Consider the following 21592-nt stretch of genomic DNA (forward strand, 5'->3'; position numbering starts at 1 on the left):
TCACCAATTTCTCACTCAAATCCCTCCCCCTAAGAAAGATCCAGTCCCAAAACTCGCAAATTAAAAACGGGGTAATTCTTATGTACATTTTTTAGTAAAAAGGAAATATTGTACTTTTAAATCTATAATTCAATGCGACGTTATGGCCAAAGGTTTCAGGTTCGATTCACGAAAAGATTGATACTTAAACTAATTTTTTCAAATAAAATTTACATTTAAACCACTGTGAGGTATTCATTATATTTAAAAAAATGCGTTCTTATGATTTACTTAAATATTAAAATACGACACGGGACCACAACCTGTCTTTAAATAAAAAATAAAACACTTTCTATTTAAAATAAAATAAACAAAAACAAATTATTTTCGTATAATTAATTTTAGTATTAATCTTGTTGTGGTTGAAAATGACTTTGTTTTTTTATCAAAATGAATAACCACACAGTTAGTGCTTTCAATATAAATTTCCCTTTCCATTTATTTAATTACTTATAATTTTAAGAATATCTTATATAAATATCTAATATAAATGGAGGTAATAAATTAAGTATTTATGTCAATTAGTATTTTGTGTTTGTGGAGGCATGGAGTGAGGAATGAAGGGGGTTTTAATGCGATAATTTGCAGTTGTTCTAAAGTTAGACCGGACGGTAATTAAGTCAATAATAAGTGGTACTCCGTATTTAAAATTAGTTAATCAGGTGTGTGCGTAATATGTTAACAGCTACTTTAGATTTTTAAATTAATTTCTACTAGGTGCTGTTTATCTAGGCAAAAGAAATAACTTTGAAGTATCCAACGAGTATGCAATTTGCCGTATCTGCAATGATAGAAATGCATTGTTTTTTTTTTCAAACGGTTATTTTAAAACGGCGCACGCCGTCCACTGTTTACGAAATACAAACAAAATAATTGTAAAATATGTTAATATACTTCAATATTATGCACTAGGAATAAATTAAAGACCTTTCTAATGAAGACAGCAGCTCTTCATGACACTAAGCGACCTCAGGTTTGCATCTTTATATAACTTCACTTAAGACACGATATTATCATATCTTTTTAGGTCAACGTAACTTTTTAAAATATGCACTTTATAAGTTTATCTGCGTCTTTTTCAGTTTCGCAATAAACGTCGCCAACATCTTTTGAGATTTAAGACGTATTTTACCCAAGTAACTGTAAATTCATAATAATACACGATTTTCAAAGCCAGGCCACGGTGTTAACAAAAGAGCAATCATAAAATTTTCTAAATATCACAATGACAAAGTTCAGGGCTACGGGAAATTGGATACAAAAAGGTTTATTTACACGCGGTAAAAATTAGAGCATTTAATGGTACGGTGAAGTTTCTCGAAAATGTATGAAAAAATAATTAAAAAATAACTACTTTGAATGACGTCACTAGTTGTTAAAAATCAACCAATGACATAGTGCTGTGATACATTTTCGGTTACCAGGAAGCGAACCCACTAATCAGGACAACTTACCGTAGAGAACTAGAGACGTCACAGGCGGAATAATTTTAAAATCACAAAATTTATACAATATATAAAAATATTTAATAAAACATTTTTGTCTTAGTTTGACAAATAAAAGAAACCACTTAACTTTTAATTGAAAAAATGTTTCCTTCATCATAATTTATTTTATTGGAAATCTAGATGAAATTTATAAAACCTTTTTTTGGAAATCGTTTTACAGTTTTATTTACTTGATAAAACGTCTATCTAAATTTTCTTGCTATTTTATAAATCCCTGTTCAATTTTTCACTGTGTCACTTGGGCGGAGAAATTCGCATCTCCAGCTTTTATTTTTTTAGTTGAACTTGTTATAAATAACCAATACCTAAAAAACTTTCTTTATTTATAACTTCCTCCGGAAATGTGCCTCGAATGATTTAATGTGTGAATTTCAATTTGTCCGTTGCTCTTCTTAACCGAGATCAGCACGTATAATTTCTGAGTTAAGCTGTTTAGATTTGATTACCGCATTTAAAATTAAAACAAACTGCTATTAACTGTTTTTGAAAAATTATATTACTACTTATTATTTATTTGCTACCCGTTTCTAAGCTACTAAGTGCTTCCTGTGTTTACCCAATTTACCACGAATGTCTTTACTCAACCGTATCTCTTCGGATATCGACACCTTTTAATCGGCATGTTTCTGAAAGAGAGTTCAGAGTTCAGAGGGGATAGCTTATTTTTACTCTAATTACTGGGTATTTTTGTTTAACATTTTTTTCGCATTCAAATTGTGTTGATAATTTTTTTGTTTGTTATGTATGTATGCCTTGGATGTATTTTTGTGCTGTACATAGAGGTATGATTAAATAAATTGAATTGAATTATTGCGTCAATTAATTGTTAGTGTTAATTTCTGTTTTCATTATATCATATGTTTATCATTGCAGCCTGCACATTTTTTTATGTAAAAAAAAGATTTCGTAGCGCGCCGATTTAGTAACATAGCGGTAAAATCTTTTTTTAGACTTAATCAAAAACTTAATGTAGAAGATATTATCAAACTTCTGTGTCAATTTCCAAGACCGATATTTGCAAAAAATATACACGCCGTGAATCGTGACTCGCGAGCAATACGAATAACCATAATGGTCAACGAGATAAAGAACGGGCCTTTTGGTCTATGTAGTAAAGATAAGAAATGTGTTGAAAGATAATATATTATTCGGTATCTGAGATCTTATAAAATATATTAATGAATTTATTTTGTGAATAGACTGGCGAAGACTGCATATGCGAGAATTTAAAATGCTAACGGACAGTTTCTTTTTGTTCTTTCTTTCTTCTGTTCTTCAATAAAAAAATATACACAAACGTAATCTGATACTTTTCTCTCGATTGTTTCGAGTTGATCTATTATTTATTTATTTCAAACATATTTTAATACAGAAAAGGTATACTGTCACGACAAATATATTGTTAGTTACCAGAATCACCGAGCTCACTGTTTCGAGAGATCTATGTATGGTTAAAAATGAAGATTTAGGTATGTCCCACAATATTATTAAAAATATGATCTTATTCTATCTACAGACATTTGAACTGCAAATAGTTGTAAGTTATCTTCTCTAAGAAAGTAATTATTATCGTAAGTACTGTAATTGGTTTTTTAATTTTTTTTTTTTATACCTACACAATGAAATTAATTGTGAGTTTACAGTATTAAGAAAAACCAAAACAGCGGTCGTATATCTGCAACTATATAAAACACGTTCAATATGCTTTATTTACTATGTAATCTGTTATTTTATGCAATAATTTAAGTCCATTTTTCATATGATTAAAATATTATTCACAACATACATTGAAAGGATTGCAAAAGTTCGACGGATTTTTTTTTAAATGCCTAGAATATAAAAATAATAAAACGCTTTGCACCACCTACAGCCAATATATTAAACAAAATGGCTTATTTGCACTTGAAAATAGACGCGCTGTTTATGAATTATGCCATTTATATAAATTATCAAATAATAAAGTAAATTCTTTAAACCTGCTCTCCAAAATTAATTTTAATGTCCCCTTTCGCGTGACAAGAAAGAAATATTTATTCCATTTACCAGTCTGTAGCACTAACTATGCACAACACTCTTTTCTCTATCGTTCTTGTTCATTTTTTATTTTTTTTTTTATTGATTGATTGATGTATTTAACATGCCTCTTGTACCATAATTTTATACGTATGATTATTATTTAGAAACTTCGCTGGTCTGTCTTTCAACCTTATCTTTGTTATGTTATTTAATCATTGTTGACTGTATGTTTCTATAAAATAAATAAATAAATTAAAAATTAGTGTTCTTACCCACTTCTCAACGCTTGTAAAATTAATTTAAAAAAAGGTGAATTTATTCATCGCCTGCTTTAGAATTTAAAATAAAAACAGTATTGAAAACGTAGGATATCGACATTTTTGACACTGGATTGTTTAGGTTTAAGAAGTGTATACAAGAAGCGTTTATATATTGATATATTCATTTAATTTTGATGAGTTACATTGCTGGATTTGTTTCGTTGCATATTTTGTTTGTTTTTATAAGTATTTTATGGATTGTTTTTATTAGTTAATTATTTTTTTTTAATAATTTAATTTAAATAATTTATTTTGTTTATTTTATTCATGCTTATTTTATTATTTATTCTTACAATTTTCACAATAATTTATTTTTAATTTCAACCATTTATTTTGCGCATTTTATTTAAATGTGCATTTTTTTAGTGTTAACATGTAATTAATGAAAAATAAGTAGTGTCTTTTTTTATTGTTTGAATATTTCTGTGAATTATGTATTATTTTTCATTGTTTGTAAACCAAATAAGTAAATATACCTGGTGTATTTTGGCACAAAAAAATTGTGACGCTTGATTAATTACCAACCGTCTCAAGAATAATTGTGTTGGCATATCCTCACGATCTAACTGAATAACTTGCATTTTATCACGGATCTCCGCGCGGGAAGTATAGCAAATAATTTGGGATGCAAAACATTATCGGCACGACTCGGAGCATGCTGGCTGGTAACTGGTAACTGGGAACGAACATTGAGATTCATGTGACCTACTGATCGAATTCAGGTAGGTTTCATCCATGACGAGGTCAACAGTAGAACTTTCTGTTACATTTCTCATATCGTCGTTAGCTGTGAGGAATTTCTTTTTGGCGTTATTGATCAGTGACTTGTCATTTAGTATGGCCGTAATATATTTAGGTGACAAAATGTGCAAGTTTTTTAATGGCCTGCATGTTCGTGGTTCGTGGCTGTGTGCTCATAAATATTTACATGTGGTTCGGTTTAGATATTTATTCGATTTGTAGATGGCCATTTATTTGGTTCGTGTAACTGTACTTTAATTTGAGGTTACAAATTGAATTGAATTTTACATCACTTAATTTTCATGGTAAAATTGTGATTGTCAATTATTTACTTGTCTGTTTCTGTCTTGGAAAAACGCAAAAGTATATCAAAGCATCCTTAAATTATTTGCTGTTCTGAAGTTAAAAATGCAGAAATTATCGCAATAAGCTATTTTATACATAGTGCCCGTATCCCCTCACAGGATGCCGGTCAGATATTTTCAAATAATCCATATTTTTCTATTTGCAATCGATCTTAGTTTCTAGCTTTCATTCTTACATGGTACAATTACGAGTACGGGCCTCTGGACGTAAGCATATAATATAATTACTAAATAAATGGCTAAATCAAAAACTCATTAATTCATTTAGTACAATTATTAATTCATCAGAATGAATTATTGCATACGAACTTTCATTTTAATGAATTTAGTAATCGAATTCATCCGATTATTTTTATTTAAATTAATCATCTCTAGATGAGATATTCTTCCTAGTCGGTCCCTCATGACTGAGGATCGTGACCAGAGCCGTCTCAGGGCATGCAGGGGATCTAGTCCTTACAGATGTTGGAGCTTTTAGAAAGGGGCCCTCATTTCATAAGTTATACTGAAATTAATAACTGTTGTTCTACGTTAGAGCCTTGAAGAACTCCCAAAAATCTAAAAATTGTACAAATTAACCGCGATGAATTTATGCAAACATAATTGCTTCTTGGCTTGCATGTTATCTCATTTATGTAAACACACGAAATTCGTCCTTCTCTGAAAAATTCTCAAGTTTGTTCTACGGCGTGTTAAGTGCGAACCAGTCACTTGATAATTAGCTGATACGCGAGGTAAACATTGCAGCATCAGTACTTCAGATAAGCACAAAAGCAGATGATTTACGTACCGAGATATGGGTCCGAAAGTGCGCAAGATTCGTGATTTCTGTATTTCTGGCAAGTTGGCTACCGCACGCGAAAGGGAAAACACCGTATGACCTTATTATCGCGTCTCTTCGACTGTTACAATTACAAATAAGGTGTAATTATATAACCGGTGACGTATTGTAGCCTGTTGACGGGATTTCGAAAATGGGCGGAGTCGGTGTACCAACGGAAGTTGCAAGAGGGAATTCTCAGGCCAACAATAAAGCTAATGGCGCGAGGTATTTCAGTTCACTTTTATTGTCAATTATCTTTTTTTTATTAACATTTCGCTGCCTAATTAGGCCTTTAGATCATTTCTTGTAATATAACCGATTTTTCTGTTATAATCGAACGATTGCGTAAAAAATACTTAAGTACTTTTTTATTTCATTTTTGTTTTTATTAGGAAAAACAGCCGATGTTATGTAAATGAAAAAATACCAAAAATTGTAAATATACATCCAATATTTTTTTTTGCAATTATAATGATAGTACATGTCACACAATAATGAGAACCACTACCACCATCACGCCATTTCCCTGTAGCGAATCCTGGCATACATTCATACATCTTATCATACATGCCATTCGGTTCTGCCTGCTTTTGAGATGACCAGATTGTGGTTTATCTGATCTGTCTTCCTCGGTCGTCCTCGTCCCCCTTTACCCTTCATTCTCGCCATATAAATATATATTATAATAATAATAATACGTATATTGTTTTATTCCACTTTTATTTATAAATTTTAACCAGTGACCGACATCGTCAGACTGGTGGGAGGCTAAACAAATTTCTTTGTTATATACAAGTGCAAGCGGGGGTTGTAAATCATGATTTTATACAATTATGGAAGTAAAAGAGTTTAAAAATAATAATTTAAGAATAAAGTAATAACAATTGTATGAATTTAAGTTTTGTTTGAATGTATATAATAAAAACCAGTGAAAATCATATAATTTTATGAAGTTTTATAATAAAATTGTATTTAAATTTTATTAAATCTACAACAGGCACCGCTGGTTGGTAGTTCCATCGACAGCTATGTCCCCGGGCCCGAGAGTAATTAAGTGATTCTCTGAAAGCAAAAATTCCCGGCAGTTAATTCTTATCGAGTAGTTTCATTGTTTGTATTTTAATGGATTCAATAATAGGGAATGAATATATATGTATATATATATATATATATATATAAATATATATGTTTGCCTTTCTTTCGGCATCCATTCGGTCTACAATGACCAATCCATCTCAGAGACCTTTCTTAACCTTATTAATTGTATCTGACTCAGATTTGCAATCTCGCCTGGTTTCATCATTTATAACTCTGTCATACATTGATTTCACGCACATTCGTCTAAGTGATCGCATTTAGCCCGTGTTCACTCTGCTTTCATTCTTCTTCTGCCAGTTTCCTGTTTCACTTTCATAAGTTTTGGAACTGAGACAAAAGAAGAGTACTGTAAGAAGGTTAAGGATGGGGGAATAAAGTAGAGGAGTGGAGGAGAGGGATTTTAAAAATATGGTTGACCAATTTGAAATTTACTTACGATAATAACATTAATATATTAAAAGGTAAATACAATTATTACACACTGATAAATGTGTCATTTTCATTATACACTGTGTAACATTCACCATTCTGCCCATATTTGAAAAAAATCCTTCAATTCTTTCATATGTTGATGTTTGTGAAGTTAAAGAAAAATTATCAAAATTTAAAATAATGGTCAAGACATATGTGATAAACAATTTATAAATTAAATATATTTGCAATGTTATTATTAGAACACGCATAACAATATGTATGATATGTGTGCCCTACTTTAAGATTTAAATAAAAAATAAAAAAAAAGAGCTGATACCTTTATTTATGCGGGTGAGATTCACCCAATTGAAATATTTCACCTATATTCTAGGCAATACCTGAAAATTTAATTTTTTCAATTTATATAAATTTTTGAAGACAAAGACTGGATTCAATTTCCTGGGGAAGCTGTTCAGCTGGTCCATGAAGAAGTATAGAAATTGTTCAAAATTCAGGCTTTGCCTAGTATGTAGGTGAAATAATTCAATTAGATGAATCTCACCCGCATAAATACAGGTTTCAGCTCTTTAACTTCAAACATCAACAGATGAAAGAATTTAAGGAATATACATATATGTTCAAATATGGGCAGAATGGTGAATGTTACACAGTGTGTAAAGTGGTCACTTATTAAACTAGCCAATGACAGTTCATAAACCCTGTAGATGCCTAGACTTCTATATTATTTTCTCTCAAATGTTTTTTATCTCTGTTATAATATGTTAATATTAACAGCTCCACAGGGAGTTGAATCCAGTCCTTGTCTACAAAAATTTGGGCAAACTCAAAATATTGTTGTATTATTTTATAGTCGAACAAACTGTCACGCTGTTACCCCGTGGGAGTAGAAAAAGAGGATGGAACGCCTTGTATCACTCTGTCTTTTCATACATACCTACCTCGCTTTCACTACATTCATGCATCTTATCATGCCGATTGTTCCGACATTCGGCATGTCTATCTTCAAGTATTTGTTGAATTTGGTCATGCCATGTCTTTCTCGGTCTCCCTCGTTTTTTGCATCCATCAACGTCCTTTGAAGCTGTCCGTTCTTTCGCTGTCCATTCGCTCTGCATGTCCAAACCTACGCAGCACTCCTATTTTGATTTTATCTAATATTCTTATCTCACCTTTACATAATGCATGGATCTTATCATTTGTGCGAGTATCATACACATTTTTACCACAGATTCGTCGGAGAGATCGGATTTCGACAGTATTTGGCTTGCTTTCATCTTTGTCGTTCCGATTCCATACTGCGGATAAGAATACGGCACCAGGACTCTATTGTGAACTGCTCATTTTGCCTCCTGCGACAAATATTTATTTTATTTATTAACGGACTCCGTCCATGTATACAATTTATAGGGTTTAAATATTACAATAAAAGAATAGTTTAAAATAATTTAAAAAAAGAAAAGAAGCATTGACAAACATAAGGGACATCAAGACAAGATCTGGACTATTTATTTAGTGCTCGTTTAATTCGTTGTAAACCTTAACCAAACAAGTCCAGATCTTGTCTTGAGTTAACAATACGACAACGACGGGTAATTGGAGAATTAAGACCATAGTTTATTCTTTGTTGATCGATAAACAGTACTTCACTGTTTCTCAACCTACGAGTCGGAATATTGAATTTTACTTGTCCGAGTAATGATGGAACATCGATTATACCATTTAGTATGCCGAACATATATATGGAATCAATATTAGTTCTACGTTTTTGTAGACTAGAAATATTGAACACTGACTCTATATCAGCATGATAATAATTACCTCTCTCTAGTCCAAGCATCCGCGCTACTTTTCGAAGCAAGCAATGTTGGACTGATTCAATGTGATTTATGCGATTGACATATAATGGAGACCAGACCACGGTGGCATATTCATCTTCGTGCGCCATTTTCCCCATTTTCGGCACTCACCCTTCTTTTAATATCTCTTTCATTATTTCCGTACCTAGTAAACTTACTTCCCAGTTGCACAAATTCCTCTACTTGTTAATTTCATTCGTTTTCTAGGTTCGATGAATAATTATAAATAAATTACGTTTTTATTATTATTTATAAACAACTGTTCTTTATATCTTGATAACATTTTTGGTAGACCTACCGCAGTGTTTGGTTAGTTTTAGGCAATGGAACCCGTTTTGTAATAATTAGGTTAGAAGGCGTGACGCCATCCTCGAATGAAACTTTTGGGTTTAATTCTACATGAATTATTCATCATGGCTGCCCATTCAGAGCTCGGATGGGGAGACATAATGCACGTCCACGGATCAAAGTGTTTCAATAGTTCTTTCACTCGGGAATCAATTTAGGAAAGGAATTATATTTGTCCCTATTCAAAATGTCTGCATTCCCATGACCGGTGGTGACGAGGATGACGTCATCGCGCGCATCGGTCATAAAGTTCATGTAAGTCTCACGCGACATCTGCATTATTATCTACTTGAGTTTTACAAATGAGTACTCACGCACTCATTTGTACAGTACAAAACGCAATAAGCTACCGAGTATAGACAACCCACATATTATACGAGGGTCACTCAAAAACTAATGCCTCCTATTTTTTTTTTCGTTTAATCTCATGACATCAAAATGCAATTGCGTGGGTTGAAAACCACACTATTGACGAATCATTTATTACTTTTCAATATAATCTCCGTCAATTTCCACAGTTTTGGTCCATCCAAGGGCGTGTATTTCACTGTGGTAAAAAGTGATACCATTCCATTGACTGCCTCTTTGATTCGGGTTTAATAAATGAACCCATGTTTCGTTTCCATTCACATTTTTTCCAGAAACTCCTTTCCCTCCGACCGGAAGCGCTGCGCTGTTTTTCTTGTTTTTTTATTCTGGTCGGTTAACATTATTGGTACCTAGTACAAACGTTTGAGTACCTCAGTTTTCGAATCATCGTCAGCACCCTGCCTTTACGAGGCAAAGAATGCAACACGATTCATCTGTAGATATCCGGCGGTCACCATGAATGATGTCATCGTCTCGCAGAATGTTGCGTGGAGTCACTGCAGTCAACGGCCTGCCGCTCCACTTTTCGTCAGCCAACGGCGTTTGTCCTTCAGCTTCGTTACAGCGACAAACTCATCGTCTAACAGTGCTGGCATCCACTGCTGCATCACCGTACACATTTTTCAGTCCATCTTGAATGCGAACGGGCGTTTCACCTTTTGCACTATAGATTTCAATTACAGAATGTTGTCTAATACGAACGAATCGGGTTGTGGTCCCGTGGCTAGTGTCTCGGACTCATGGTTTAAGTGATGGTCTTAGGTCGGGGGTTTGCGGCTGTTTGCCCACGTTGACTGGACGTCCATCGGGCAAAATTGGCCCGTACAGAGAGAAGACAGACGTAATCAATAATTTCTAGAGTAATAATATTTTGACTATTTATTCTTTATACGGCCTAAACCAAGCTAAGCGAATTCCAAGTTGTGTGACGATTTGACTAATCTACACATTCTGGACACTAAGCTGATTTCTAGAAGTATACTTAATCCAAATATACTGAAAGAGATAAGTTTATATGTTCCCAATTCTTATACTAGGGCGAAATCTCATGCACTGTTTTGCACATCCAGGAGCCATACAAATGCAAGCCAGAATTCACCAATTAATAGAACTATTCGCTTGCTAAATTATTAACTATTATCAATAAATAAATAAATTAATTATTAACCATAATTAATAATAAAAATAATGTGACCTCACTGGGGTTACCCGTACCGAGGACACTTAACAATATACTTTTTTATAATATTTTTACATTTGAGAATAAACAAAGAAGACTATCTTAATAAACAGAGATAATTAACAAAATTTTCAGACAGTTTTAAACACTACGTATTTATGTTTATAATTAATTTATGTACATCTATATTATTTACATTACAAAACGCACAACGAAAGAATGAACACCTAACATAAGCTCTACACTTGTGGAGCAGTTGATTCAATATTGGTTTGGGCGAATGAGACAATCTATTTTACTTCTACTTAGCTCCACTATCCATTTTTTAAAAGCCTTTTTGAACATTTTCTCGTTACTGATTGTTTTAATAGATAGTGGAAGTAGGTTATAGATTTTAATTGAATTCATTAACTTCTAACTTATATTTACAGTCTGAATTACGTAATGGGTTAAACAGCCCGTTAAGTAATGCAGACTACAATTTGTCAAATAAATAAATAAAAACAAAAGTCGCTCCTAGAAGATTTGTTAATAGCAGGTTTTGACTTCTGGTGACACGGTTGGGAACATGAAAAGAAATTGATTGCAACAGAGATGGGACATCACTTATTGTATTAAGTATTTTGAAAATGCATATAAGCTCCACCTGCGTTCCACGTTTTTCCAATATAGACAGATTGAGTGATTGATTACTTCTTTGCAATCCGAGTAACCATGCCACATCAAAATGACATGGTGGACTCGATATGGTCAATGAATTATTATACATTTTTTTCTGTATTTGCCACTGTTTCGATATACATGGCCAGACCGCGAATCTTCAGAGGAATATTCCTCGTGGTAAACTTTAAAAAAAATCTTAATCAAATTTTTCCAAAAAGTCATTTTTTAAAACAAAAAAAAAATCATGATCTCAAAATGCAGTAAATCCTTAATTTCTCGGACAAGCAGTCCCTCCACAAACCCCTCTCTTACCCAGCCGCTTCACTTGTTCGCGTCTGGTGTATATCGCTTCGTTGGTCAAATACGTTTTTATCTTAATTTTTTTGTTGAGTGGTAGGGGTTGCAGAAGGGATGCTAGTACCATAAATTAAAGATTTACTCCATTTTGAGATTATAAAAAAATATGTAAATATTAAATGACTATGGAAAAAAATTATGAGGATTTTTTTTAAACTTACAGTAAGGAATGTTCCTCTGAAGTTTCGCGGTCTGGCCCTGAAAAACCGTGTATATATATATATTTTTTTGTTTGTTATTAAGTGTTATGTATTTTGTTTTTATGATTCTTTTTTATAAAATTTTAAAGGCATAAGCCGAGGAATAAATAAATTTTAAATCCATAAATAACAACGCTGACAGCCGGTGTCTGTAACGAGATACCTAGAAATACGAACTAAATAGATACCTAGGTATACGAGTAATTCTCACACGAATGTTTGCATGTGTATCGGTATTTGTTATTTATTTATTTAAACGCCTTTTAGGCTTTTACATGTTTTACATACATATATACAAATAAAGACAGACATGTATTTTACAAAGAAGTAGAAAAAAATATATAAATGATTTTTAGGAGAAAAAGAAAAAGATCAAAAATATCATCTTTACATATTAGTATAAAAGTGGAAAGAACAGAAGTGCATGTTTAAATATGAAGACAGAAATGCATTTACACAAAGAAAGGAGCAAAAATAAAAATGAATTAAGAAGAGACAGAAAAATTAAAATTAAATAAAAAAAATATAAAAAAATCATTACGTATTAGTTGAAACTATATGAGGATACATAATAATACATACATGTATTGCAGTGGAGAACAGGAGTACTTTTTTGCGTATAAGTTGTATTAAAATAATCTTAAAATTAGAAGTTAGAAAAATACTTATTTAGAATACATATATATAAGTCAATAAACGGCAAACAATTGAAATCGACATAGTATTATTTAGGTATTACAATTTGAAGATAGTAAATTGATACACTGCCTTTTAAAATTCAAAAGTGTTATATTAAATATATCTACGTCATTTGCGTATTCATTTGCAAATGTATGAATTCTCCTTATTGGCGAGTGTGCACTGTAGTTTGTTGTAGATACATTTACATAGAATAGTTTATTAAATCGGGTAACCCGGCCCGGAACTCGCAAGTTAATCAGTTGTAACAGTTCGGAACAATCAAATATTGAATTTAATATTTTAAATAAAAATAACAAATCATTCAGTTTTCTTCTATTTTCTAATGTTTGTACATTTAAATATTTATTTAAGTTTGAGTAATTAATATCTTCAACTGAAATACCTAATTTAAAATTAACGAAACGTAAAAATTTATGTTGAACTCTTTCAATATTATTTATATGTACTTTATAATTTGGTGACCATATAACCGAGTTGTATTCAAGTTGGCTACGTACTGAAGCAGCATATAACATTTTCATTACATAGAATTCATTTCGAATTATTTGATAAATATAAGACACAATAACGTGTTTATTATGCGGTTAATAAGACACAATAACGTGTTTATTTATTATACGTCAATGTTTGTAACCCATTTTCATTGACGTCTCAATGTTGATACGCAATTTTGGAGCGAATTGTTTTTGCATGATCTGATTTCATCGTGGTTTACAAATTTTGTATTCCGTTTTCTCCCTTTTCTGATATTCTTGTACACTGCTAGGATTTCGAACATTTCGTCAATTTAAAACGTCATGTCTATTCAAATCCGATGTAAAACGAAGTCTTTCAGCTGGTAAACGCACAGAACGCACGAGAAAGCAACAATTCCTCAGTCTGGTCCGCAGTGGAGAGATTTCTCCTCAGTTTCTACCGCAGAATGGTATTTCTGCAGTCCGTTTCTTGTTTGAAAGCGCCCTCTTTACTTGCGTTTTCAATCATTTTTAAATACGTCCCAGTGGCGAAAAATGAACATCACAACAACCTTTCATCGCTGTACAATTTATTGTTTTATTTCGAAGGTTGGATTTTGACAGAAGGGTCAACCGGTGACCGCTTCCTCTCGCTTTGAAAACGAAACTTTCTAAAACTATTTTTCCATAATGAAATAAATTATGATAAATGAACGATCTAATCATGACATGTTTCCTTTTAATATTTTTAGAGAGTAAAGCGTTTGGTTTTACAAAATCGCGATATCTGCAACATACGCGTTGGTTACATCACGCAACACGAGTCACAGTACTTCAAACAAACGTATTCTCATATTTTCTTACTAGACATTAGTAAAGGAATGATTTTTTTACACTTCATACATATTTGTTATTGGCGGGTCTCCATCGTTTTGTTTTTTTTAATAAATTGTTTATTATGTGAACTAAGATCATTATAAAATCCAAAACGCTCAGTTGTATCTGCCGTCTTCGGACGTACGGTACGTATATAATATAGAAAAATAATTTTGAAAAATTGAAAAGTGGACGGCGAAAAAAATTCATTCTGATGTGCTTTTTTTAATAAAAAAATCACACAAAATCGGTTCAGTTTTGGGTTGCGAAAGACAGGACTACGAAACGGCGATTTTGTCGATTTTAGTTTGGTATAATCAGTCAGACGTGCAGTGTCTTTGGCGCGCAGTATCGGGGAGGCATCTGCAAGAGAGTGACAGAAAAACAATGTTCAAATACCTATTCATCAAAATTCTCTGCCACGCATATCCTCTTAATATGGAATGTTTTCCGAGCGTAGTTCTTTTAAAGGTGACACTAATTTTCCGCCGAGAATCGTAAAAAACAAATGTTAAATGAGTTTTCATTTCTAATTATATATACGCGTTATTGTTTTTGTATTCACTTTGAATTAATTTGCTACTTGGGTTATATATATTTATATGAATTTTAGAATGAATACGCGTCATAACTCATTTTCTATCGTCCTGTTTGCGGTGCGCATCCAGGCGACTGACCTATAAGTTAAATTTGACACACTGATCCATTGCGTAGATCTATACATGATATATTTGATTGGACATGGTTGCAAATTACTCCTATTTGTCAGCCAATTTAATTCCGATAAAGCTGCTGCTGATATAATAATTCTTCATTGTTTACGATTGCATAATATTTACACTTACTATTTTAAAACATACTGCTTAATCACTTTTTACAAATTAACTTTCCACGAGAAGCTACCACTTCCTTCTACTTTCGTGATATAAATTTGCTCACAAAAACATTTATTTTTCGTGTCAGGGCTGATAAAAGAGTAAAATTATGTGTGTGAAATTGAATCGGGATCCTAAAATTTTATTTTTGTATTTTTAAGGGCTACTCTCAGGTTCAAATTCTGAATAAGAAAATCAAATGGGGATACGTCCGCTTTGAATTGTGCGGTTGGTGCATTTGTCTACGGTGTTAAAGGTTTCGGGATCGATTCCTGGAAAGCCGACCTGAAATATTGATTTAAAAACACACATAATCTAGACTACGCTACCCCAACCATAAAACTCTACAAAAACAGACATAGAAGGCCTGAGAAAACTAAAAACACATCTAAATTTGTTGCAACAAAGAGAGAAAACATTTTGAGAAGGGATTTTGGAAGTCTAGGTATTTACGGGGCTTATGACCTGTCTGTCTGGTTTAAGTGCCCACTTTACACACTTTGTAACATTTACCATTCTGTCTGAGTTTTTTTTTTCAGTAAATATTACTTTCCATATCCGGTGTGAAAATGTCCATTTGAAGATTACCTAAAATACAACTAACTAACTAACTAACCATCACGCCATTTCCCCGGAGGGGTAGGCAGAGAGGATAGAACGCCACACCACTCTGTCCTGGCACACTTCCTTTGCTTCCTTCACATTCATACATCTTCTCATGCACGCACGTCGATTATTCCGACTTTTCACATGACCACTTTCAAGAATTTGTTGTACTTGATCATGCCATGTCTTTCTCGGCCTTCCTCGACTTCTACAGCCAGACACATTCGCATCGTAAATCTTTTTAGCCGTTCTTTCATCATTCATTCGCTCCACATGACCGAGCCATCGCAAAAGACCTTTCTTAATTTTGTCGATAATGCTTAACTCAGCCTTGCATTCTGCTCTAATTTCGACATTAAGGCACCTATCATACATTGTTTTTCCGCACATTCGCCCGAGGGATCGTATTTCAACAGCATTCAGTCTACTTTCGTCCCTTTTTTTCCAACTCCATGCTTCGCTTCCATACATTAGGGTTGGTACCAGCACTCCATTATGCAACTTACAACTTAAACATAAAAAAAAAAAAATGAAATATCAAGTCTTGTATCGTATGTAGACTAGTGTGACATCACAGCCACACAAGAGTTAATCAAATTAATTAAGCTTACTTTTATCACGCAACTAATTTTGTCCATTTCGACTAAACTCACTTAGCCGAGAATAGACACGGCCTTCCGTTAGAAATAACTAGGAATTTATTTCTCTTTTTAGCCAATACAACTTTCAAGTAATCTTTTACAGTACGCATTTTAGCGCTAGAAAGCGTACAAGAAAACTTGTCATTAGAGGTTTAAAGTCGTTTTTATACGTAAATAGCAATCAGTGCTAATCAACGCTTTGAAATATTTTCTATTTACTTTTGAAAAATGATTATTTTTCAAAAGAAACTCCCATTTTTACAGTATATTTTCTTTATTGCCGCGAAACTTTCACTGATGGACGTGCCCCCGTATTTTATTTTTTGATAAACTGTTAAATTAATTGATTCTGTATTTGATGTCTCGGTCCGGCGTCTAATGTAGCCACTCGTAGCTCTTAATTTACTCTTGTAGACGGGGGGTCAGTGTTAAATGAGCTCTTGACGTCACTGCGACCTGTGCAGATCTATTATTATCGTGACGGGTCCCCGTTCTATGGTTAAATCTCATCCTCCAAGCTCAATACCATAAAGTATCGGGCTTTTAGGTAGGAGGCGAGTGCTCTCACATCCTCAAGTTTGACCAGTGGTCCGCCGAAGATGCGGCTTCTTTTGTGGTATGAAGCATCACGTTTTTTCAAAACATCTGTAATAAGAAGGGTGTTTTTTTTTATTATTTATATCCCTACAGAGATGAGGTAGAATTTTTTCAAATTCAGGATTATGGATATTCGAACGTTTACAGGGCTTATGACCTGTCATTGGCTGTTAAGTGGCCACTTTAAGTAGGTACTACAACATTCCCCATTCCGCTTATTAGCGAATATCCTCTCGTTTCTCGTTTAGCAACATATATACAAAAATCAAAAATGTTACCTATGTGGATATATACCTACTATATACCTACTCTCCCTTGGGAGAAATCCAGATTTGTGTATGTACAAATTCACGTACCAAAATAATGTTGTAGAATGGTGTTTATTCAATCTGCAGTGCCCTGTAAGGGCTCTAGTGACAACCTTCACTCGGCTTCGGCTTCCACCAGGTTCCATCATCAGTTCCATCAGGTTGTAAGCAAAGCTTTGCAAGTAGCCCTTCAGTAGTTCATTCGCATGGTGCTAACCTGGAGCTTTTTTCCAGAGCACTATCCTGTGCTTCTGGGCCCATGACCTAAGTTCATTACGAGGAACACATTTCGGCTACTCACATCTCGCATAGTCCCGCGGCTAGTGTTGCGGACTCCCGGATCCGAGGTCCGAGGTTCAAACCCCACTATTTATTTATTCATTTATGTATTTCACAGTTTTAAAATGTACAGAGGTTCTTTGTTTCAGGTCCCGACTAGCTAGGAAATTATTGTGTTTAGGAAGGACCTTCTTTTTTACATGTGTTTTTTTTTATTTCATTAAATGATGCTCAATAAATTCAAAGAATAATAATTACATAAAAAAATCAATATAAATATAAATTAGAAAACATGCAGGTAATAAATAAAAATTGAATCATAAATATAAATTAGAAAATATACTATGAGAAGTTAAGAAATGATACATAATTATCATAAATTAGAAAACATACCGATAATATTGAAAATTGAAGCATAAATACAAATTATAAAATATAGCATTAGTACGAGTAATTAAGAAATTAAACATAAATATAAATTGGAAAACATACCTATAATAATAAAAATTGAAGCGTAAATTTGAAAATATACCGATAATAATTAAAAATTGAAAAACATATATGAATTATAGAATATACTATTTTCTGTACCCCAAATGTTTTGTTTTTCTTATTTGTTCTAATTTATTTTTTGCATTGCAATAGGTATATTTTAGTTACAAATACACAAAAAAACTATTATATTAACACAAAAAAAAACCCCCACAAAGGTATGGCCTGTGCGTGGGTATACGTTTTATTTTCAATAAAGGCTACTGGAAGAATACAATAGATATCAATAAGTTTAAAAATGAGTGGTGATATTAGAACACAATTTTTTGTCACTAAAAATGAGAAAATCATAGTAAAAGTATATTCTATTCGTTAAAAAAAGAAGGTAAAAATTTCAACAAAAATTTAAATCCAAATATATTCAAATAATTCATATCTATCATACTGTCCATATGAAATGTATTGAACAGTTTTTGAGCTATGAAAAATTAGTGTCTTTGCCCGAGTCTGGATTTACAATAAGGGGTTTCAAGTAAACTTTTCAATCTTTGACTAGATCTATTAAATTTTTTAGGAAATAAATGTTGGCGCATAAAAACATATTTTAGCCATTGCTAGCAATAGATTTCTCGTTTCAAAAGTTCAGCTTCCTGAAATAATTGGTTGGAGGGAAAAGTAAAATTTTTGTGAAGTATAATAATTGATTTCCTTTTTCTAATAGTGAGTTATTTACAACTCGTTGAAAATGGCCACCAAAATTGAAATATTTGGTAAATTATAAGAACGCTAATCTTCTTAAAAAAAAATAGTATTGTTCAGTGCGTTAGAATATTTCATAACTATATAGTTTATTATTTTTTTTTTATTTGAAAATTTATTTATAAACCCTTACGGATTATAACATTCATTTTACATAAAATAATATATACATTTTTCATTTATACTCTGTTGTTCAAAATAATATTTTTTACATCTTTTGTAAAGTTTGTCTAAGTCTTTTGTTTAGTTTTGTCTGGTAGTTTATTGTATAATTTCAGTCCCTGGTTCATTAGTCTTGATTGTCCTTGTCTTGTTTTAGAAAGTTGTATATGGTATTTGTCTGATATTCTCGTATTATGTCCATGTTGACTACAATTTTTTATTAGTTTTAGTTCTTCGTCTACAATTACATTAGTGGCTAATTTATGGATAAATTTTAATGATTCTAGTTGAAAGAGTTCAGTTATATTTAATTGCTTAGTTTGTTTAAAAAGTTCTCTAGTTGCAGTTAAATAGGGAAGGTCATATACTAACTTTAATATTTTATTTTGTTGTCTTTGTAGTCTGTTTATGTCATTTTGATATCCTGCTCCCCATAATAGTTGCGTATAACATATTTTAGTTTTTACATAGGCTTCATACATTAGAATTTTTTCCGTTTTTGGAACAAAGTTTTTGATTTTTAAAAAAAGACTCGATAATGTCGCCACTTTGCTAATTAAATTGTTGATATGAATTGTCCATGTTAATTGTCTGTCTATTGTTAGTCCTAAGTATTTAACATGTTCAATTTCAGTAAGTCGTTCATTATTTATGTAAGCATCTACTTTATGTCATTTTTTTCTAGTTTCAAAATGGATAATATTGCATTTTTTTTCATTAAGTGTAAGTAAGTTTGTGTTTGTCCATTTAGTCAACATAGTTAGGTCTTTGTTTATGTTAATGTGCCTGTCGGTGAACCGAGTAAACATAATTATTTCGTTTATGTTAGTAGGCACACTAGAATCATTATGAAAAGCTTTCTTTACGCACATATTAAACAGAAGTTAAAGATTTTAATGGACAGTACATGTTTATTTTTTTAGGAACGAAACAGTCTGTTATTAAAATAAACCAAATTATTCTAATATTATTAAGAAATATTTTTATCTATGAGTAATTCTGCGTTAACATTTTAAATGTTAAAATAATACACGTAGCACTAGACAAAATACCATATATTATTGTCGCCCTTCTTAAACCAACTATCTTTGTCACCTATGTATACCGCGTATACAGACTAGGAAATGAATGTACCTCTCATATCGACGTTTTTAACTCAAGTCTCTGTGAATTCAAATCATCTTTATAAATATTTTATGATATTTTATAACAACGATTAATTTGCAAAAGCTACTTATGCTAATGATCTGCTGTCAACTCGTTTAATGTTCATAATGTACCGACTTTTTTATATCTTTTAAATATATAAATGTGTATGTATATTTTTCTTTTTAAGCTTGTGCCGTATAATAAATAAATGATTACAAATCTGTTTGTATTTTTCCACATATTAAGAGGATATTCGAACATACACAACTAGTTTCGGATACACAGCACTATTCATTATCGCGTGAACTTATTATAATTGTAATAAACTCATAAATGTTTATCTTTATCTATTTGACATTGTTGTATAATACTAAAAACAAGTTTAAAAACTCGTTACGGGATCACTATGTTGACGAGCAGGTACATATTTCCATAGACTCAATCTGGATCATGTAAACTCTATGTGGGAAAAAAAATACATTTATCTTTTATACGGCACAAGTGCCTTTTACAATATAAAATATAACAATATAATGAGTTCAGTCAGGTATACAGAAATAAAAATCAATAGAAAAACATGGATGTATAACGAAAAAAATAAAAATAACAAGAAAAAATTTACATATAGTATGTCAGCATTCAAAAGATATAAAAGAGTCGGTATATTATGTATATAAAATAAGTTTACACTAGTTCGTTAGCATAAGTGGCTTTTGCAAATTGATTGTTAGTTATAGATTGTAAAGAACATCATAAAATATTTATACAGAGATGATTTGAATTCACAGACTCGTGTTAAAAATGTCAATAGAAGAGGTACATTCATTTTAATAAAATGCAGACATTATAGATGATACAATCTAATATATTTGATAAAAAGCGGTAATGCAACTACCTATAATGAATAAAATCAATTTCGTGGATGGTTCATTTGATCAAATAGCTTTTCAGAGAACTTCTATCAGTAAAGGCTGTGGAGTTTTCTTTTATTCAAATACTTTTCCTACTGTCACTTTACTCTCAACCTTTTGCAGTGATTTTCTTTTCTATTATTTTATTTTGTTTGAATAATAATAATAATAATAATAAATCTTTACTAACCGTAATATACAATGTCATACATTTTGTTTTTTCTCTGACCTGTACAACATTTTCCACTATTATATACTTTTTTTACTTTATAATTATAATTTCTCGTGTTTTTCTTAACAATAACTGGCATCTGATACGTACTAAACTATCGTCTTACTTCTTGTATTGATAAAAAATCGTTAAAAAAATATCAATCTTGATATGACATATATAATCGTGTATCTACACTGCGGTTGGTGTACAAATGCAGTACCCTATGCATCGTTAGGTGCGGAAAGGGA

General features: G+C 31.9%; 1 protein-coding gene across 2 annotated transcripts in view; it reads left to right on the plus strand.

The window, feature by feature from the left end:
* The window catches only part of LOC148272905 (transmembrane ascorbate-dependent reductase CYB561-like), a 143927-nt gene that overhangs the window by 69061 nt on the left and 53274 nt on the right, over positions 1 to 21592 (plus strand). The window contains exon 1 of one of the 2 annotated variants that reach the window (XM_088239420.1): positions 5821 to 6037. The exons of the other annotated variant lie outside the window; for it this stretch is intronic. Within the exon in view, the coding sequence (XP_088095546.1) occupies positions 5964 to 6037 (74 nt within the window). The 5' untranslated portion in view covers positions 5821 to 5963. Of the gene's footprint in view, positions 1 to 5820; positions 6038 to 21592 lie in introns of those variants that run through there. 2 annotated transcript variants of the gene reach the window in all.

The sequence above is a fragment of the Micrasema longulum genome, unplaced genomic scaffold (assembly GCF_059751315.1).
Source record: "Micrasema longulum isolate JH-2025_06_02 unplaced genomic scaffold, ASM5975131v1 h1tg002162l, whole genome shotgun sequence".
Lineage (NCBI taxonomy): Eukaryota > Metazoa > Arthropoda > Insecta > Trichoptera > Brachycentridae > Micrasema > Micrasema longulum.